Below are 22,598 nucleotides of genomic sequence, written 5' to 3'. Positions count from 1 at the left end.
TTTGGTTATCATTTTCCAGCCTCAGGGAAAGTTCCCAATGTTAGCTCTATTGCACCCCCTAATTTATTTTTAATTGGATTCCACTAACTAATAACAACCTATAGCTAAAAGAAATAAAAGATTGCCACTTAAATTGAACCGACATTGGACCAACATGGACCATGGTTCAATTTAATTAAACAAAACAAAAGACATGAAAAATAAACTAAGCAGCAAAACAGCTACAAGACTAGGCCACGATTTGGCCTTTCTTGTTGGCCTTCTTCCTACATATGTAGGTCTTCAGATCTGCATCACCATGCTATCCTCTATGCTGTCAGATAATGGCAGTGTCCTTATTTTTTCACATTTTCCCCCATTACATATTATTGTTGTGTTCGTGGTAATTGTAATAGCCCTGATTTATGATTATCATACTCTTGTCTTCCTTCTGAAAATATACTTTTTATCTTCATCATGGTTGAACTCTACTTTCGTACATTGATAGTGGATAATGTTCTTATTTTTTTAATAGTTTTCCTGTTGATTATGGTCTATGTTATTTGCATTTAGAACGTTTAACTTATTTTTCTGGTGTTTCATGTATTAATTGTGAATAATCAATTTTTTGTTTGATATATGTTTACATAGGTTAGTGCCTTTTATGAGAAGGCTCTGCTGGATGCTCGCAAGCAAATTGAGCGTGAAATGGAAAGATTTAAGTTCTGTGAAAGAGAGACTAAGACAAAAGCCTTCAGTAAAGAAGGTCTGGATCAGCAACCCAAAACAGTAAGTGTTACTCAACCCTACTTTCACCACGGATGCAAAATGTCTTGTACTAAAGATGAAATTTTGATACTAAACACTTCCTCATGCATTCATCTTCCTAATTGCTAACTTGAACTGGACATGAGAGTTCTTCCTCATCCAGCTTCTCATAATTATAAAATTCAAAATGATTTCATAATTGATTCTAGTACTGTTATATGTTTGTTTATGTGTGGGTTTTAAACCTACTTTTATCCACATGGCTGTGCCTTGATCTTATATTCAATCTATGTATTTTTTTTTTTTTTTTTCCTAATATTTTTATTGAATGTTCTTTTAATAATTTTGTGATTGGATCCCAAAGAGAAGGCTAAATCAGAGACAAGGGATTGGCTGAACAATGTGGTTTGGATCAACAGCTCTTGCTATTATACCTTTTATCTGTCTATCTTCTGAACTTGAAAAAGGCTGTCCGTACCCACTCTGATAGTAAACTAGAGTGGCTTGATGTTCATATTCAAAGTAACACCAATGGTGGTGCAACAAACTGTTACCTTTTTTCTTTTGTTGAATGATGGTGGTTTGAACCATGGGTTCTTTCCCCAACCACTCCCAATAAAAACCCGACTCACACACAAAGGCTCCGATGATTTTCTATTATTCGTATTACTCAAGGATGTATAAATGGGTTGATTGCCTGAATAGGTTTCTACCTTGTTCTTGTATTAAATTTCTAGACCATATTCATTTTATTGTCTATGCTGTATTGAATCGGATGTGATTGGATTTGGTATTTTGATGTTGTATTTCAGTCTTACACATCTAAAATCTAAAGTTGCCTTATAATAGGTCGGGGAGCTGGAGTTAAGAAAGGAAAGACAAGGCCACCCCGATTGGTAGGCTGCGAGGGAAAGCTATTTATTTGATTTGATGTATTTTCCTTTTCTTATGATGTTGATCTTTTTTTTTTTTTGGCAGACACATTTGGAGACATCTATTTCTCGGCATAACGCTCATATAGTGAAGTTGGAATTGATCTTGAGACTGCTGGATAATGATGAATTGAGTCCTGAGCAAGTTAATGATGTCAGAGATTTTTTGGAAGACAATGTTGAACGTAATCAGGTTTGTATAATGACAATGGGATACTGATGCAGTTAGGCGTGGGAAATTTTGGGAGTAATTGGGTGATTTTTTTAAGGTGTGGTAAGTTTAGTAGGAGATTTTATTTCAGTTGCTATTTAGGGTAGTTTCCAATTTATTTAGTTTCTATTGTTACACTTTGCTTGCCTTTATATTGATGTAACCCAATGAAGAATTCAGATTTTGGAGAATTAAAACTTGATTGAGCTTTTTGGGTGTGAAACCATGGCTGCCGTGGGCGATTCCCTCTTCCTCTCTTTTTGAAAATTTTCTAATCTCTTCCCTTCCATTCTTCTACCTCTTCTTTATTTCTTCTTCTTTCTTTTCTTTTTTCATCTTTCTCTTTTCTTCTTCTTCTTCCTTTGTTTCCCTGTTCACAGTTGTTGGTCACTATTCACCTTCTCTACTGGACGGTAATACCAAGCACCGAAAGAAAGCTTGTTGCACCCTTGTCTTTTACCGGTTGACTCTAAGATTTTGGTCGAAGGATGCTACCTTGAAGGCAACTCAAACACTAGAGAATCACCTTCAAAGTCTTTCTCTGCTGTGGGTTACAACTTACAAGACTGATTTCAGGACTGAACTTTACTCTACCGCCAGGTTCTAATTCAGGTTCTTCCCGCAGCCTTCCAGCCTGCAGATCCAAGTGTTTATCTTGTGGGTTTGTTAGAGACTCTTCCTGAGAATCTTCGCCTGAAATTTCAGGGCAAACCGAGGCCTGGTGAAGATTTTCTCTCGATCTGAAGTTCTCCCTATCTTCCGCCCTGTTTTGATCCAAGGTTGAAGACAACCCCAATTGCGAGTTCTTCTGTTTTAGTCTCTTTTTTCTGATTTCCTATTATACCCTTCTGTTTGCCTTTAATTCTCCCATGTCCCATGCTTCTATTTTGCTTTCTACTTTATCCCCACCAAATAGTTATTAATTCCCTTTAGGTCCCATCTCCCAAGTAGCTCATTAGTAATCTGTTTAATTACAAAACTGCCACCTCCCTTAAGCTTCAATCTATTTACAGAACTGCCATTCTCTTTGATATTTGGTTATAAAAATTGTGCTATTGATTCATTAGGTGGGCCCTAAGCGATCCGATTCTAGCTTTTGGAACCCGGATCCGCATCAGATACCCTTCATTTATTTAGTCATCTTAGTATGACCCATCTCCTGGCTACAATTAAAGCAACATGTTGGAGTATATTACTATGTTGTTTTTCTCTAGGTTAATACGTTTGGCATGATCTGCTTGTTAATGGTTCCTTTTGGATCATATATATATATATATATATATACACACACACACATTTCCTTTTCAATTATTTTATGCAGGACGACTTTGAAGAATTTAGTGATGTTGATGAGCTCTACAACTCTTTACCATTAGAAAAAGTGGAGGGCCTTGAAGATTTGGTCACAATTGTTCCTCCTGGACTTGTTAAGGTGAGCCACTTCTTTATCATATAAAAAAAGTTGATTAGAGCTCTTTCTTTATCATATAAACAAGGTTCGTTAATTACTATAGATGTAAATCACCAGAAATATCTTGTTAATTTATCTAATGCCTTGAAAATTTCTTCTTGTTACTCCTTTTCTCCTAATAGGGTGCAGCTAACGCAGTTTTAGGCTTGAAGACTTCATTAGCAGCTTCAACAACTCAAATGCCGGTATGTACTTTTCCTTGTTGGGAAAAGAACATGACTAGAGAGAAAAAATTGAAAGATGATGTGATTTCAGTCCTGGACTCTTGATAAAATTAATTCACCCTCACCTTCCTGAAAATGTAAAAAATTTATTTGTCTCGACACATATTGCTATGGACAGTGTGTGTGTGTTTTGTTCGCTACTATTTCGCCTAAAAGATCGAACTGTTACGGAAGGGCAGCGTGAAGGTATACATCAACACTCCCCCTCATGTGCAGGCCAAGATCCCATGGTCTTTGCACGTGGAGCGTTGGAGCTCATGCCGCATTTCCTTTGCGTGGCACTGAGGGAAAAGAAATGTTGGTAAAACTCTTCCGATGCACTTCCCATGAGTTAAACATTGGACCTCCTTGCTCTGATACCATGTACGTGACCATTTCACCTAAAAGCTTGAACTGTTAGGGAAAGGCAGTGTAAGTGTATACATCAATATTATGTACGTGTTTTGACAGGAAAGCATCTCCTTTAATCAGTGTTTAACAGAAACATATACATTATGCAAGAAAGAAACCCACGAGAAGGCTTTGATGATGCTTCCAATCTCACTTTAGTTTTCTGATGGGCATGAAAATATCCAATGGTGGATCCAAATTTCTTATTGGGCTACCAAGATATGAAGGATTCGTAAGGGTGTTGATTAATGTACGCTATGTATTAGCTAAAAGAGCTGACACTTAATAGTTCTTTTGTTCCTTGTTTGCTTTGTACGATGCCAAAAAAAAAATATATATATATATATAGCTTGGTAATATTTTTTTTTGGCTTGTTTGGAATTATACACATGAAATGAATGATGATCTGAGTTTATTTTTTATTATACCATTTGGGATTCATACTTTTGATGTCCTATTTACTTTTATTCAGCTTAACCGTAAACTATTTTCCTTGTGGCAAGTGCAAATTGGTAGTTTCTTATCTTTGCTTAGCATATTGTCATGATTGATGATTTCATTTCCAGGCATCATTGGCATCTACTGCTCAACAGGGTAATTCCATTCAGGATCCAGTTGATGATACATCTTCCCAGGACAGTAATTTTGATATTGCCTCGAAAAGTCCCCCTTCTAAAAATAGTGTTGTCAGTTCTGTTTCATCAACACCGACAGGGAATCATTCAGCTGCTGTTAGCAGCAATGTTTCAGCACGTACTTTGGTTGGTGGATCAACTGCTACAGCAATACTTTCAGGTGCTGGTTCTGTTCGAGGTGTCCTTGATAATTCGGTTTCTGCTGTTCCTCCAGCGTCAGTAAATTTGTCTAGCTCAGTGAAGGAAGATGAGAATACAAGCTTTCCAGGCCAAAGATCCTCCTCATCTATTGTTGAGATTGGACTGGGAAGGGGTATTGTTAGAGGTTCTGTTGCTGGTGTTATATCGAGCCAACCATCAAATAGTGTACCTTTAGGTTCTGGAAGTATAATCCCCAGCAATGGAGCCCTTGTTGCCATTCCTGCTGCCTCTGACATTGCAAAGAGAAATATTTTAGGGACCGATGAGAGAATTGGAAGTAGTGATACTGTGCAAACGCTGGTTTCCCCCCTAAGTAACAGAATTCTTTTGCCACAGGTCTCTAAGGCTAATGAAGGAACAGGTTCATCTGATTCTAATAATGTTAGTGACCCTGCAGTTATAGGTGGGAGAGTTTTCTCCCCCTCAGTAGTTCCCGGAGTACAATGGAGACCTGGAAGCTTATTTCAGAATCAGGTTGAAGTGGTATGCCTCTCTATCATTCTGTTCTCATGTTTCAGCTTATTCTTGTAATTGATCTGCCCATCTAAGCTTATGAACATAATATACATTAATGTCTTCCTGTTTAATTCATAAGGATTACTTTTGGTGTGTTTTCGTTTTTCTACCTTATTGAGTTATTGTTTCTCCATCTCAGCTTCAGGTTCAGTCTCATCCAGTCTTTTGGAAAAGTTCACTTTGTATTTGTAACTCCTCTAGAACTAATGCCAATCTTAATGCTTGCTGTTACAACCGCTTATCCCAAAAGCTTGAGCTGTTAAGTAAGGGATACAACAATGTATATCAACACACATCAACCAAGGTTCCCGGTTTTGGAAACTGAAATATTTCACAAAACCACAACATTTTGGTCGAAACCTGGTTTCGAGGCCCAAATGGATAAATTAGGTCCCGAAACTTCTAGGAAACCATATTATGGGCCTCATAAACATTGTGGAACCCTTAGATTGTAAAAAAAAGACACCTAAAATGGTAGTTTTGTACTGTACCCTCTACTGATCCTTCCTCAAATATGGCCTATTCTTGCACATAATTTAGAACACACAAAATTCAATGAACGCACCTAAATGCATTAACAATGAAGAAAAACCATTTAATATACACAATGCTAAAGTGTTACAAATGATTAATGAACCATTTTTTAGCCTGCTCTCCAGGTCCTTTTTGTTTTTTGATTAAAATTTCTATTCATTGATTAATGCATTGACTGATTTAATTATTCGGAAGCATAGTTGTCAAGGCATTTCCTAGATGTCCAGGCTGCTAGGTTGCCTTGCATCTAAGCTCCCTCCGGCACCTTGAGTCTTCTAGATGCTGTAAAAACTATGTTCTGAAGTTTGACATCATCTCAACGTAATCTTGGTTAATCAATTTGATGCAAGTTTTTTTTTTGGTCATTTTTTGCTGTTGAATAAATGATATTTGAATGCTCATGTCCTATGTAGCTATGTTCTAATTAAATATACAAATATGAAGTGAAGCCTAACTTAAGTATTTTTTAAAAGAAAACATTGAATCTTAGGAGTATTTTTTTTTAAATGAAAACATAGAATCCTAGGAATTGATTTTGTCTTTTTGGCCAAAAAGTCGAGAATTTTTTGCTTTAGTAGCCCAACGGAAGCACATGATTCGCTGATTTTTTTCTTTTTTCTTTTGGTTCCTCAGCCCAATTTGGTAAATTTGGCCTATGTCAGTGTTTGGATAAAATGCTCTAAATCCCTTGATCTGAAATCATTTAAGATAAGGGGTATGAAAAACCATGGATCATGGGCTATTCTAAACGAATATCTCAATTTAAGCTAGCCTGTTAAGTGTTCTGTTTTTAAAGGAGTGGATTCATGGATATTCACTTCAAAATCAATCACAGGATCAGAGCCTATTTAGTTTTTAACGCTCTTAGATCTTTCATATTTTATTTATATAAATTAACTATTTTCATTTTTGCAGCAAACAGGGATGCCCATTGGTGTATTGATAAGATTTTGAATCTATTCAGTTTTGTGCCTCTGGGGAACTAAATGTTGCTTAGCAGTCGTTGAAAATGGCCAATGTTTTGAGAAAAAGGATTACAAAAATGTATTTGGGTTGTTTTCTAACAATAGGGTGTAAAAGTTTTTTTCCCAATTAATTTGATCTTTCGATCAGTGTTATTAGTCATTTAAAATTAATTGCTTACATTTTGTTTCAGGGCCAATTTCATGGAAGAACTGAAATTGCACCTGATCAAAGGGAGAAGTTATTGCAGTGGTTCCACCAGGTCCAGCAGCAAAGTCAACCTGGAGTTTCTCATCTTACTGGAGGAAATCATAAGCAGTTCTCTGCTCAACAGCAAACCTCACTGTTACAGCAGGTCATTATTCTCACTTTAGAACATACCTTGCCCCACACTGCCATCTCACTATGGGTCTCTGAGTGTTTTATTGTATTTTTTTTGTTTGCGGGGTGGGGGTTGAATTGTTGATATGTACATGAAGTTTGACCTGTATTCTTTTTTTATTGTGTTGTATGCAACCAAAATGTAGTGTCCTTCAACACTTTCAGAAAAGGTTTGAATCTATCCTTTTGGTCATGCAATTTGAGACATGTTTTGTTTCTGCAGTAGCTTGGATTTCAACCACTTCTTTAGGGTGTTGAACTATGATGCAGTTACGCACCTGTGGAGCGACCCATTTCCATCTAAGGTATCTAGATAGAGATGAACCGGATCCATATTGAATCCTTGGTCTAATAGGATTTTAGGAACTTTTATTTATTTAGGAATATTATGATAGTCTATTTCCAAAGTGGTCGAATACGTAGGACATAGTTAGAGTTGGTTTGGGATTTCATTTTTCCTTTTGAGTTTGTTTCCTTTTAGGATTTCTTTCCATGTTAGAGTATTTTATTTTCCTATTTATATGCTTGTAACCGATTGAGAAAGACAGAGAATGAAAAGATGAATTGAGTAGAGTGTTTGTGAAGCCTACGGGCATATGTACGATTCTCCTTCTTAGTGCGATTTCTCCCTCTTCCCTGCAACTCTGAGACTCATCTCAGGGATTTCTCCCCTTCCACACTAGCCCTCTATAAACTTGGTATTAGAGCCGAAGGATCCCCACTCCTTCACCCATCCATCGCTTTCTTCCTTCCCTAGTACTCTACTTGCTTCCGCCGAGAGTTCCCAAAAAAATAAAAATAAAAATAAAAATCATCTTGGTTCAAAACAGAGAAGTTGAGCCACTCCCCTAAACCCCTTCGATCTATGCCTAGCAACCCCCTTTTTTTGCTGTAACAGTGAAGAAAAAAATAAAATAAAATTGGTCTCTATTCAAATCAGAGAACAAAAACCACTCTACTCCCCTCCATAGCCACCATCTTCCCCAAGCCACCACCCTTCTAAAAAAATAAAAAATAAAAAAGAAAAATAAATAAAAATACACCGCTTTCCCTCCCACTTCCCTGTAACCGTTTGATCCTTTCCCTTCTTAAAAGGGAAATGCCCACACTCCTATTTGTGTTTTGGTAATAACAAACAAACCTGCAATCTTAACCTTCTACTAAGTGTGATTTAGCAAGAAGAAGACTCAAAGCTACTTGGAGACGTCAAGTCAAGAACTCCAATAACAAGACATGAAGATGAAGTATTAAGAGTGGGAGCACCAAGATGAAGATTCAAGTATCAAGACAAGACGAAGACCTCTAGGATAGAGTTGTCCGTGTCATGTTACTTGTACCATCTTGATTTATATTGTGCACGCACTCATACATTGCATTTCATCATGTTAGATTGACCATAGGTGGAGGTGAACATGATAGAATACCAAGACTTGTGTTTTCTGTGAAAAACACTTGAACCTGAATCAAGGGCATTTTGGGTATTCAAAATGTTGGTATCAGGAGTTAAACCCCTCACAAAAGTTGTAGGAAATCGAGTCACGATTTCAACGCTAGTGGTTTAAGGTCAATCCAAGGTTGGACCGTTAAGTTATGGTCGATTTACTGACGACTGTTCAGTCTGCCAAAACTGCCCCAGTCAATGGGTGGTTGACCGGCCCAGACCCTGGTCGACCGGCACTGGCAGAATCACATGGTGGTCGACCGAAAAAATGACCAGGTCGACTGGCACAACTAGAGACCATAGGCAGTCGACCGGCTAAAAGTCTCGGTAGACCGGCCAAGCCCAAAACCACCCCAACGGCTATTTTTTGGCTCTAACGGTCACATCTGGTTGACCGGCACTTTGGGGTGGTCAACCAACATGGCCGATATATGACGGTTATGACCTGATTTCCTCCTAAAAAGCTCTCTTAATCTCTCCTATAAATACCTAAGATGTTCTTAATGAACAAGAAACTATTCGTAAGCATTAGAGAGCATTCAAAAGAGCTTTAAGAGTCAAAAGCTATCTACATCACTTGAGCAATTTGGTTCTCACTTTTCAAGAGGAAAAAGCTCAAGTCTTCATCAAGTCTTCTACATATTCTCACTGTGTAAGTCAAGTACAAAAAGAAGACTTATAAAATGCATTCATACATCTCATACTCATTCATTACACCACACCAGAGGTAACCCTCTTATTCCACTCTCATTTACTATTTTGCATCTTCCTAGACTGTACTTAGGACTGTGTAAGGATCTTCTTATCCTTAAAAGAGCTTTGGTGCCTCTTTACCGTGAAAGGGGATTGTAAAGGTGCTTCACTACCTGTAAAGGAGATTTGTACGGATTCTCTTATCCTGAAAAGACTGTAAAGGTTTTTCTACCCTACCTACTGTACTGAAAGGGAGAACTAGTGGAATACCTTACAAGAGGATTCTTTTAGGGAGTGGACTAGACTCGATTGAGTCGAACCACTATAAATTATTGTGTCGTGTGATTGTTAATCATTTACTTTCATTCCTCATTTTTTTTATTTGCAATCACATTTAGGCTAATCTTGAAAAGAATTAAAATTCTGCTAGTATAACCTATTCACCCCCCTCTAGGATATTTCACTTCCCTCGCTGGGGGCCTGACATAGCCAAAAAAAGAAACAAGAGAAAGGCAAGACGAGAAGAGAGCGCGAGGGGCAGAAGAAGAAGAAGAGAGTGAAATAGAACAATCCATACCTGTGTTCTTTGCTGTAGTTCTTGGGTACCTGTGTTCTTTGTTGGAGTTCTTGGTTCCCCGTTATCCTCCCATTGCTAGACGAAGCCAACTCCAGGACGAACTCCGTCTCGGGCCGCTGGCCCTATGTCGAACTCGGATTCCGCTTGCAGAGGTCAACTCCAAGACATCTCCTCTCTTTGTCGACAATCGACTCCTTTGTTAGGTCTCCAGAGAATCAGAGATTGAAGACACTTTTTGGTCTTTTTTTCCTTTTTTCTTTCCCATGATAAGTCCTATTTTATAACTCATATTCCCCATATTACCCCCATCCCCATTGATTTGTGTTATTCATTAGTTATTGGGAATATATTTTTTTTCTTCCAACATTACCCGTCCCTTCCCATCTTATTCTTAGGCTTCCTTTTTTTTTCTTTCCACTTAATTCCAAGTTTGCCCCTCCCACCCACACATGACATTCTTCTTGTGTTCAGAGTAGAACTCCCTATATTTACAATACTGCCACCCATTATGCTACATCATGGAGGTTGATCGATACACTTTATTCCTTTCGATTAGAGATGATCTGCGTACCTTACGGGAGAAACTTTGTGATTTCCATATTGGTTGTTGTGAGCTTGCCGATAATAATAACTGCTTCTATGATACATTGTCAAGCATGATATAACATTCCGAAGGTGAAGTAGAAGTGGAAACACATGTGGACCAACTAGTAACGGCCGCGGAAAATGTGAGGATCATGGATCAAGTAATGATGGACCTCGGTGCAATGCCAACTATTTCCCATCATGAGTTCATACTTCCTCATGATTTTCTGGACTTGAATGCACTTCTGAAGCTTCATATCTTGGATTTTGTTCGTGTTGTAGACACAGAGCAATTTACCCTCACTCATGAGCTTTTATTGTTACCCTTCTACAAAACTCGTCCACGAGTTTTTCTCAACACTTGGGGAATTGATGCAGTTATGCACCTGTGGAGCGACCCTTACCCACCTAGGTGTATAGACAAAGATGAACCGGATCCATATTGATTCATTGGTTTAATAGGATTTTAGGAACTTGTATTTATTTAGGAATATAATGAGAATCTTCTATTTTAGTTTTTATTTCCAAAGTGGTAGGATACGTAGGACATAGTTAGATTTGGTTTAAGATTTTTTTTTTCCTTTTGAGTCAGTTTCCTTTTAGGATTTATTTAGTCTTTTATTTTCCTATTTATATGCTTGTAAGTTGTAACTGATTGAGAAAGATAGAGAATGAAAAGATGAATTGAGTTGAGTGTTTGTGAAGCCTGCGGGCATGTGCGCGATTCTCTTCCCCCCTCCCTTTCTTAGTGCAAATTCTCCCTTTCCCTTGCAACTCTGAGACGCATCTTAAGGATTTCTTCCCTTCCCCATTGGCCCTCTATCAAGCTATGGTTCTCCTTCCTTCACCAGCATATAAATAAATTCTGGGTTCAGGTTCATGTTGTTGTTTTTTATGCTCGAATCCCCTTCCCTTTACCAATATTCTAACTTTCTAGGCTCTATAGGTTCACTGTTGTGTAGGTTTATTGTTATACTTAATTTGTGGTTGCGTATTCTGTTCTAATATAAGAATGCCGATTTTTTTTGGGTGAATAAATAATTCATTACCAAAGAGACGGGAAAAATATACAGCCCCAAAAGGGGGGAGGGAAAAAAAGAGAGCAAATCCCTCAAGGGGAAACAGAATTCCTGATTACAGAGCTTGGGAGCTCGCTCCCAAGAAGCAACAATGTGACAATTTCTGGAGGAGGGGGGAACAAGGGGAAGAAACTTTGGAAATCTTTGCTTTGACATCAAAGAAGATGGAGGTCCAAATCTTTTTGAGCGGCCAAGAGTTGGAGGTCCATTTGCTATGATTTCTCTCCATCCAAATTTGATTTAAGGTAGCACAGAAAGCAAGTTTTCCCACTAAGTCACAAATGGTCTTCCCTTGGAAGGTCATATCCATCCAAACCGTCTCTTTTTGGAAGGGGAGAATTCTTCTATTAACCGGCTAGCATTTGGAGAGGACAAACTTTCATATGGAGGAGGAGACAGGGCATACAAAGAAGAGATGATCCCTATCTTCCAGCTCGGAGCTACAAAAGGTAGCAAGAGGGGGAGACCTGAATCCTTCTTTGAATGAGGAAGGCATGCGTGGGGAGGCAATTCATAAAAACTCACCAAGCTGTGAAGCTGTGCCCAGGGATGTGGTGCTTGAACCAAATGAGCTTGTACCAAGGGGAGGGAGGACCATAATGTCTGAAGAAGTCCCAGGCAAACTTTGCGCTGAATTTACCATTTGAGGCATGGTTCCAGATGATCGAATCGGTTCTCCTAAGACCCAGATGGGGGATGCTTGGAAGAGAGGACCAGATTTCAGCCAACTGAATGGAGATAGGATCCAGGGGGAGCCAAGAACCAGCAGAGATGATATCATCAACCATAGCATGTCTTGGGAGCCCAGAGTTGTAGATATTTCTAGCACTGAGGACCTGGGAGAGAATCCCTTTAGGGTGCCAAGGATCCAGCCAAAGATAGGTGGAGGTGCCATCTCCAATACAGGTGGTGATAACTCTGGAAGTCTTAGGTCTTAAAGAGATTAGCTTGCTCCATACCCAAAAAGCATCGGTAGGAGAGCAGACTGACCAAAAAGAATCCCGCTTGAGAGGATGCGAATACACTCAATCCACCCAAATGCTTTTCTTCTCAGAAGCAACCTTCCAAATGAGTTTGATGATGCCTACCATGTTGACATCTTTGATGCGTCTCAAACCCAAACCTCCTTCCTTCTTGGGGAGGCAAATGGCAGCCCAACTAAGGGGGCGGAGAAATCTAGGGGTCTCACATCCTTTCCAAAGGAAAGAAGCAAAGACACATTCCAGCTTTGCCATAATCACCTTAGGCAAACCATATATGCCAGACCAGTAAATGTAGGAAGCTTGAAGGATTGATCTGATGAGCTTTAGATGGCCTGCAAAGGATAACTTTTTGATGATATCTAGCATAGGGAGCAGTGGTGACTTGAAAGCCTTGCAGGGATGAGCAGAAGGCCCAAGTACTTCACTGGAAGAGAGCCCAGAGCAAAACCTATTTTCTGAAGGAGGGAGAGCTTGGATCCATCAGAAATCCTAGCCAAAAAGATTAGAGATTTCTCAGGATTGATGCGAAAACCAGACATCGAAGTAAAAAGACTCAGGCACTGCATAATAGTGTCAAGGGAGAGCTCGTCAGCCCAAGAAAAGATCATCAAGTCATCAACAAATACAAGGTGAGTGAGCTTGATGGCCTTGCATTTGGAGATGGGGGTGATGGAACCCTGATCCGAAGCACCTTAAAGACTGTGAGAGAGAACCTCCATAGCAAGACAAAATATATAAGGGGACAAGGGACATCCCTTTCGAATGCCAGAAGATGAGGTGAAGTAACCCGCCAAGCTACCATTGACCAACATGGAAAATTTGAGAAAGGCAATGCAGTGAAAAATCCAGTTGGTGAAGGTAGGGGGAAAGCCCATCATGCTGAGCATTGAAATGATGAAATCCCATCTTAAGGAGTCAAAAGCCTTGTGGATGTCAATTTTCATGAGAGCTGCTAGAGGATGAGATTTTCTATCGAAGCCTCTAATGATCTTGTGACAGAGAAGAATATTATCCCTAATGGACCTTCCTGGGATGAAGGCAAACTGGTTGTCACTAACAAGGGAGTCAATGAGGTTCTTGATCCGATTGGCAAGAATCTTAGCAATAAACTTATAAAGGAGATTGCATAGCGAGATCGGCATGAAGTCATGTATAGTGTCTACACCCTCCTTCTTTGGGATAAGGCAAAGGAAGGTATGGCTGATTGCCTTGATCTGACTGGGGTTGAAGAAGAAACTCTTAACCACTAGGATAAGATCCGCTTTAATAATATCCCAAGCAGCAGTGAAGAAGCCCATACTGAAACCATCAGGACCAAGAGCCTTGCTGGCTTTATGGGAGAGGATGGCAGCAGTGATCTCGTCATCAGAGGGGATGGCCCAAAGAGTAGGAGTATCATTGACCGGGACAAATTTGTTTAAGAGCCCCTCAAGGATGGGCAAAGCTGTGGAGGCATCCGGGTTGAACAAAAGCTTGACATGATTGACCTCTGCCTCTTTTATCTCATCCACTTTAGTAACGTGAGATCGATCAAGATTAGATAACATGGTGAAGGAGTTGAAGTTGTTTCTGGCCTTCAAGGAACGGTGGAAATAGGAGTTGGAGTCTCCTAATTCCAGCCAATTGATTCTGGATTTCTGCTTTAGAAAGCTTTCCTCCTAAGCCAAAAGAGTTGAAAGATTTACAGATTCAGATTTCTCCTCAGCAAAAGTGAGGTTCAAATGGTCAGTCTGAAGATGGATCTGGATGGAGGTTAACCGGTTCTTGCAATCAGAAACAAGAGAAGAGATGTTCCCAAAAGTTTTAGTATTCCAAAGCTTTAAGGCCTCTTTGACATTTTTTAGCTTCCTGGAGAAGGCAATGAGAGGGGTTGAAAAAGCTTGGATAGGTTTGAGCCAGGCTTCCTCAACAATCTTAAGGAAGTCAGGGTGAGAGGTCCACATATCAAAGAACTTAAAGGGTTTAGAGACGAAGGAGGTGTAGGGATGGATTGATAGGGTGATGGGGCTATGATCAGAGATTGATGGGGGTTCAAAAGTAGCATGGGAAGAAGGGAAAGCAAATAACCAAGCCTCATTGACAAGCATCCTGTCTAACTTGCAGGTAATGCATGAAGAGCCTGATCTTTTATTGTTCCAAGAGAACTTGATACCAGACCAGCGGAGTTCATCAACTGCAATGTCCTCAATGCAGTCATTGAAAGACTCAATGTTTGCCATATTATGGAACCCCCTCCTTGTTTTTCATGAGAGTATCTGATAACATTATAGTCTCCACAAATCCCCCAAGGGCAGGAAGGCAACTTTCCCAGCAATAGAATGAAGGTCATTCCAGAGAATTTCTCTATCTACCATACTGTTGGAGGCATAGACAGCAAAGAATAAAAAGGAGAAGCTACAAGCAGGGTTGGAGATGGCTAGATGAAGGAACTGAGAAGAGACAGAGATGAGAGAGATGGTTAGGATTTTTAAGTCTCAAAGGAAGCAAATTCTCCCATTTGGGTGGTGAGAGTGATTGGTAAGAAAAGACCAGCCTGGGGCAAGAGAAGAGGCAATGCGGGTGAAGGAATTCTCTTTAATATGAGTTTCAAGCAAGCAGCAAAAACTGGGACGAATGTCCTTAATAAGCAAACAAGTGGCAGCTTATTTATTGGGGGCGTTTAGACCCCGGATATTCCAAACCAAGGTTTGCGACGTCTGGCACTTGGAGAGGGAAGCAACCCATGCTTTGTAGGGATGGGGTAGGCAAGGATTAAAGTATCGGTATCGGTCACTGTATCGGTCGGCCAAAATTAAGATACGTATCAGAGGTTATCGTATCATATCGAAGATACTCTAAGATACGCTAAAGATACACACATAAATAGATAGAAAATATTTTTTTATACGCTTTTACATTAAAAAAATAATTAAAAAAGGCTTTATATAATATGTATTATGCATAAATAGTAAATTGAGAGTATTGCACTAAGAATCCAAGGTTTGTAGTTATCCCATAAATGTAAAATCCTTGTTCCCAACCTTGATTTCCACTTTAGTTAAAGAGAAAAATGGTTGGCAGCAACTTTAGAACAAAAACACCTAAAAAAATTGTGTTTTCTGAAAATTACCCATCTTGGCCATTTTATGACCGTATCGATGTGTATCGATCGATGCACACCGATACGTGCCGTTACATACTGAAATGTACATTTCACTTCGATTTTGAAATTTTCATAGAGTATCGATATGTATCGGTGGTGTATCGTTATGTATCTTACGATACATATCGATACAAAAGGGTTTTAAAATTCCATGTATCATATCGGTAAGAGCCAATACGGATACGTATCGGCCGATATGGTATGATACAGACAGATACTTTAAACTCTGGGGGCAGGCGTGAACACTAGGGGGTCGAGACTTACTTCATCTCTGGTAGGATTGTTGCAAGGGGGCGATATCAGAAGCAGAGGGGGCAGGGTTCAAAGAAGCAGGTTTGCGACCTTGGCGGGTTTCCGGGTGAGTTTCATAGCAGGCTTGGGCGCAGTATCAGAAGAGGCGGGGGGAGAAGGAGGGTCAAGAGGGGTCCGATGGGTAGAGGAGTATGGGTTCAAGTTGGCGGAAATGGGCTGGACAGGGTTAAGGAATTGGGGGCTATGGATAATGGTGGATGTATACTAGGTCGAAGAGGAGGTGGGCATAGGTAGTGGGCCCAGAAGAGAGGTGTCTGAAAGCTCGGCCTGGGCAGATGGGCTTGAGGAGGTAAAAGGGACTTGGTTATCCAAAGAAGGAACATCTGGGTGAACCGATAGAGCAATCGGTTCAGTAGGTGGACCAAGAGAGGGGTCGTTGGGAAGACAAGTCGCAGTATCGTGGCCGAACACCTTGCAACATTGAGGAGGTCGCCAGTCATAATGAACGGGCTATTGGAAGCAGAGAGCATCACCCTCTTGGATAGTGATAGAGGAGGGGAGGGCAGCAGATGCAGGAACTTCAACACAAATTCTAGCGTATGCAAGGCTGTCTTTCTTGTTTGTCCTGGCATCAGAATAGATAGGGGTGCCGATCATAGAGCTGACGGTACTCAGGCCATCTGTGCACCAGAAATGCAAAGGGAATCCCGGAAGAGAAATCCATAGGGGGATGGTGGAGTAATCCACCAGGTTCAAGAGAAGTTGCCTATTCCAAGATCTAAGGAAAATAGGCTTATGTCCCACGAGCCACGGTCCTCCCTCCTAGCAACGAATTTTATCGCTTTCCTCAGAGAACTTGAACAGAAAGAAGCCGTGATCCATTAAGAAAGTAACAACCGTGCCAGAAGGCCTCCATTGCTTCATCAGGGAGTGTTTAACCAGGTGAAAGGGAGGATGATTGCCAAGGAAGGGGCCAATGAGAGAGCCTGACCACCTGCAAGCTTCATCGTCGAGGATGCCCGCCGGGCACTTGGCAAACAAGGAATCACCTAGCATACAGGGAGGCACAAAATGGAGGGGTAGGCCATCCACAGGGGCAGAGACAGTCAAGGAATGTTGAGAATTCTATGCATTTGCGATGGGGGGTGTTTGTATGAAGGGGAGGGTGGTGGTTGAATGGGTGGGGGCTCAGGGCTTGAAGAAAGAGAGGTAGTAACAGGGGAGACCCCCCAGCCAGCAAGGGGGGCAGACATAAAGGCCGGAGTTCAGGGAGGAGGCTTCATGATCCTCCTCTCTCACAAGGATTAGTGTTTAACACTTGAGACCTTGTTTGCAAGAGTACGGGGAGAGTCTTTGTAATACCCTACTTCTTAAACTCGGTCTGATTACACGGTTGACCCAGTTTAACTATGCAAGACCCGAACCGGAGAGAGTTAGAGCGGGTTCCTTATGGACTATGATGGCAAGGGTGACCTTAAACACCAGCTGGCCCGACAAGTCCGAGCCAGTGCCAGAAGAGACGAGAATACTCAAGCTGTGTACATGCACCTATCATAAGGCCATGTACGGATAAAACAGGTATGTAGCTGTATATTAAGGTGCATACGTATATGATGTCGTATGCCGAGAGTGAGATTCTCGCCGAGGGCCGAATTCTGTCAAAATCCCAAGTTTTGGCCCTCAGGTGGGCAGACAGGTGGGCGCATCCACCCACCTGAGTGACCCATCCATGTGAATGATTTAGTTATTTAAGAAGTATATATATAACATTTATGATTTTCTTTTTTTTTTCATTTATGACACTCGTACGTTGGTGAGAATAGTAAAGAGGAGAGAGAAAGGAAAGGAAAGAAGAAGAGAAGAGAAGGAAGAGGAAGAAGTAATGTAGAACTAGGATTGACAAGTCAATCTAGTCCCAATGTTGCAGGATACTCTGTAAGAACTTGAGCAGATCAATAACACTTTGTGTAGTTGAGAGAAGAAGAAGATGAGTTAAGGAAGAGGACCTCTTGTGCTTCACACCGCTGAAAGTCAATTGGATCAAACACCAATTCCATCAGCCTTGATCAAACACAAGACAAATCTCCATGTAGAAGACAATAGCAACAACCATTAATTTTTTTATCAAAATCATCTAGGCCTTTAGGAGCCTCCTCTTCTTTATTTATAATGTTAATGGGGGAGGGAATTACAAAATAGAAGGTTCCTCAAAAAGGAAACCAAATATTCTCCTAATACAATAGCTACTAAAAACTGAAATTAGAAACTAACTGAAATTAGAAACTAGTTGAAAAAGGAAACTAACTACTAAGGACTTGACTCAATTAATAACTTGACTCATAAGGAAACAAATATAACTCAAATCAAGCCCAACTAGAAAGGAAACTAATGAAAATGGAAACTAACTAATAATCCCGTACTCAATCTTAAAACCCCCTTTTTAGACCCATAAAAGTGGTCTATTACACTCAAAACACATGGGATCAAAAGCCTAACATGTATGGAACCCAACCCTAGGCTTATTCCTAATAAAACAAGCCTATTTTGGTAATTTATCTGCATCAACTCTCCCGGTCTTAAAAGAACTCGACTCCGTCGAGTTAGGTCGTGCTCCCAAGATTCCCTTGTAAATCGCTCGCCGATGAGGTGGCACATATCTCGAAATAGAAGGGAGCATAACTCCAAGAGGAGGGAGAGTAGGTTGATATGTCACCGGAGCAGGAGTCAGTCGACGACGTGGCATGTCTGATAATGCATGTGGCCTCATTAAGTACATACGACCTCCTTGCTTCACCTTTATAGTGTTCCGTGCACCATCATAGAGAATGCCTGCATGTCGCTGCCAAGGTCACCCTAGAAGAATGTCGCAGTGCGCCAATGAGGTGACCAAGCAGGTGACATGGTACTGTAGTGGCCCAAACTGTAGATGTACTCGAACAACTGCAGTGGCCTCTTCTCGAGCTGTGGGTCCAAAACCTCGCACGTGAATCTTCTTGAAAAGCTGCTTCTGTGGAAGGTTGTGTGCTCGAACAAATTCAGCAGATATAAAATTTGCTTCTGCCCCAGTATCAACAATTGCATGAACATCAATAGGGTCGGAGCCGTGCAGGAGAGTACCCTTCTGTCTGAAGAGAGGAGCTTTATCAACTAGTCTATTCGAAAAGGATGAAAGGCTAGCTGAATGAGCTTCTACATCCTCATCTTCATCATCGACAATATCATCGTCCTCGAGCGGATAAGGATATAAATGAGATTCATCTTCGCTCTTCTCTGTCGGCTGCTTCTCTGCTACGTTCACAGAACGAGTCCTGTTGGGACACTTGTTAGAATAGTGACCCTTCTCGCCACAACTATGGCATATGATATTCTTCACCCCAACACTATCCTTGTTGAACTCTGACCTTTTCTCTTCAACTCTGCGAGCTTCAGGCTTCTTTTCCTCCATACGCGGTGGAGGTCTATAAACTGAAGAAGTCTTGAGCATACCCTTCCAATAAATGGACTTCTCTTCAGCTGTCTTGGCATGTGCCGCTGCCACATCAACAGACCTGAAATCAGTGTTAGCCAACTCAAGTCGAATCTCAGTACTTAACCCACTGATATATCGCATCACCCGTTGTTGGTCTGTTTCCTGAAGTCGACATCTTGAAGACAGTTTGTGGAATTCGAGGGTGTATGAATCTACATCTTTGTTCCCTTGTTGCAAGTTAAGTAATTTATGGAACATTACCTTTTCATAATTAAGAGGAACAAATTTTTCAGTCAGGATTTGCTTCATGACCTCCCAATTGGTAACGGGTCCAAGTCTTCTGACAAACCTTGCATGTAGTACATCATCCCACCATGAACATGCATACCCAATAAACTTGGTGATGATGAGTTCACACTTCTTCACGTCTGGAAGAGACTTATACGCAAAAATTCTCTCCACTTTGGTAAGCCAGTCAAGAAATTCCTCAGGTCCTTTTTCACCACTGAACTCGGGAACCTCCACTTTGATGCCATAATCTCTGTCAAAAAATTGCCGAGTAACATCTTGGGGAACAACTGGATCAAGTTGCTGCCTCTGAGGTGTATCTTCGATCCGTAAAGTGTTGAGCTGAGGAGGTAATGTAAAGGGTCCTTCTTCAGCTCGCTTGTCGGACCTCTTTATAAAGGCAATCATCTCTTCCATAAACTTATCAAACTTGGCTTCAGTCCTCTCAAGCCTAGCATCAGTATTCTGTTGGTTCTCGGCTAACTCACGATACAATTTGTGCAACTCAGCATTGGTGATGTGACTTGCCATGGTTAGAAAATTGCAGGAAAATTTGCTCTGATACCACTTAATGTAGAACTAGGATTGACAAGTCAATCTAGTCCCAATGTTGCAGGATACTCTGTAAGAACTTGAGCAGATCAATAACACTTTGTGTAGTTGAGAGAAGAAGAAGATGAGTTAAGGAAGAGGACCTCTTGTGCTTCACACCGCTGAAAGTCAATTGGATCAAACACTAATTCCATCAGCCTTGATCAAACACAAGACAAATCTCCATGTAGAAGACAATAGCAACAACCATTAATTTTTTTATCAAAATCATCTAGGCCTTTAGGAGCCTCCTCTTCTTTATTTATAATGTTAATGGGGGAGGGAATTACAAAATAGAAGGTTCCTCAAAAAGGAAACCAAATATTCTCCTAATACAATAGCTACTAAAAACTGAAATTAGAAACTAGTTGAAAAAGGAAACTAACTACTAAGGACTTGACTCAATTAATAACTTGACTCATAAGGAAACAAATATAACTCAAATCAAGCCCAACTAGAAAGGAAACTAATGAAAATGGAAACTAACTAGTAATCCCGTACTCAATCTTAGAGCCCCATTTTTAGACCCATAAAAGTGGTCTATTATACTCAAAACACATGGGATCAAAAGCCTAACATGTATGGAACCCAACCCTAGGCTTATTCCTAATAAAACAAGTCTATTTTGGTAATTAATCTGCATCAAGAAGAGATAGATTTCAGCGGCGCCGAGGCTTGGTCTTCCCATTCCGATGCCGGAAGGGTGATCTCCAACACTAGATCTACATTTAGAGGTGAGCAAAGTGTGGGTTCCTTAAACCTTCACCATACCCGAGTAAAACCCTTGATTTGGATAGGGTTTCTTGAGATCTTGTAAATCCCCTTTGAAATGATGAATCTAAGGTTTAATAGATGATTTATGTGTTGATCTTGAAGGTTTTGAAGAAGTATTTACAAGGTTGGGGAAGCATTGTAGATTTGAAGTGATTTTGAGATTTTGAAGGTGTTCTTGAGCAAAGAAGGTAAGATGGCTTCCCATCACTTAAATCTAACCTAGATCTAGGTTAAAACCATCATATAAGACCTTGAAAGTGTGAAGAATGGGTTTGGAAAAGCCCCATTTGAATCCCCAAAGAATGGAGGAAGTTGGGAAGAAACAGCAGGTTTCCCGCCAAGACCGGTGGGCCATCTGGCCCGCCTGTGGGCACCCGCCTAAGAGGGCAAGGCCCTCGGGCATAACCGGCGGGCCACCCTGCTCGCCGGTTTTAGCAGACCCCCTGGCCCAACCGGCGAGCCAGACCGGCGGGCCAACCTACCCGCCAGTCTAGACCGGTAGGTCTGACAGGTGGGCTGTCTGACCCACCCGAGAGGCTCCGAATGTGATTTTCTCGTCCGATTGGACCCAAATCGGACGTGACCTTTTAGGATTCCAAATATGATCGTGTCATTGGATCGTGTTAATCTTGATTCCAAAATGGTGAAATACTAACCCCGCTCACTCATGGTAGGTTCACCAAATCCTACGCTTCTCGCACCGGATCTCACCCGTACCGAACGGGAGTCCTTGCACACTACAGGTAAGCGGGGAGAGGACGTTTTGCCTTGTTTTAAGGCATTGTTTGGCATTCATTTAATTGTATCTAGTCTAGTCATGCCATCATGAAAATGCTATGTAGATTAGTTCATCCTCATATTGTTATGCATGGGTGTTATGTTTACTTTTCAAATGCTAAGTGATGAGATACTTATGTGATGAATGTTGACATCATTGTGCATAATGCATTAATAGACTTGATGCCATAGTCGGCTTGGAAACGAGTGCATTGGTGGCCCGTGGTATGGGACGTGGTGGCACTATGGAATCGTACTATTGTCATATAGGAGCATGCGGTTTAGGATTTTCACCATCCCGTGCTACGACCCTTCCCAACAGGGGTTAAGGTGTTAGGTTACCATTTGGGGGGAAGCAGTGGTCGCGTTTGTCGGGTCACTGTGGCTGTTAGACATAACGCCCGGCGGGTCATTAAGACAGTCGGCAACCCCGGTGGTATATTCAAGAGGGCCAATCGTACTGCTTTTAAATTGCTGGAGTCAGCACCTTTAATTTCAGTCATTTACTTTTCTGTTGAGAGCCGGTGGTCGGCATGTTTTTACTTTTTCGAGTACTCACGGTGGGCCTTCTCCTACAGTCCTATGGGCGTATCGCGGGATGGAGTTCGCGGCTCGTACCCGGAGTATACGCGCACTATGGCTGTAGTAGCACTAAACCAAAGACTTAGTAATGTTGCTTAGGTGGATGTGAATTAAAATGTATTGCATAGCATGTAGTGCATATGATTGTGTTTTGTTGTGT

At 40.9% G+C, this 22,598-nt stretch overlaps 1 protein-coding gene across 1 annotated transcript in view; it reads left to right on the top strand.

The window, feature by feature from the left end:
* LOC122088963 overlaps nucleotides 1-22,598 on the top strand; it is a 37,257-nt gene that overhangs the window by 5,561 nt on the left and 9,098 nt on the right. The window contains exons 2-8 of the mRNA XM_042658348.1: nucleotides 631-745; nucleotides 1,597-1,643; nucleotides 1,726-1,872; nucleotides 3,212-3,322; nucleotides 3,484-3,546; nucleotides 4,542-5,294; nucleotides 7,018-7,179. Of these exons, the coding sequence (XP_042514282.1) occupies nucleotides 631-745; nucleotides 1,597-1,643; nucleotides 1,726-1,872; nucleotides 3,212-3,322; nucleotides 3,484-3,546; nucleotides 4,542-5,294; nucleotides 7,018-7,179 (1,398 nt within the window). The remainder of the gene's footprint in view (nucleotides 1-630; nucleotides 746-1,596; nucleotides 1,644-1,725; nucleotides 1,873-3,211; nucleotides 3,323-3,483; nucleotides 3,547-4,541; nucleotides 5,295-7,017; nucleotides 7,180-22,598) is intronic.

This window comes from Macadamia integrifolia, chromosome 9 (genome assembly GCF_013358625.1).
Source record: "Macadamia integrifolia cultivar HAES 741 chromosome 9, SCU_Mint_v3, whole genome shotgun sequence".
Classification (NCBI taxonomy): Eukaryota; Viridiplantae; Streptophyta; class Magnoliopsida; order Proteales; family Proteaceae; genus Macadamia; species Macadamia integrifolia.
Note: the sequence above shows the minus strand (reverse complement) of the source record. Positions and strands in the feature narration are given on the sequence as shown.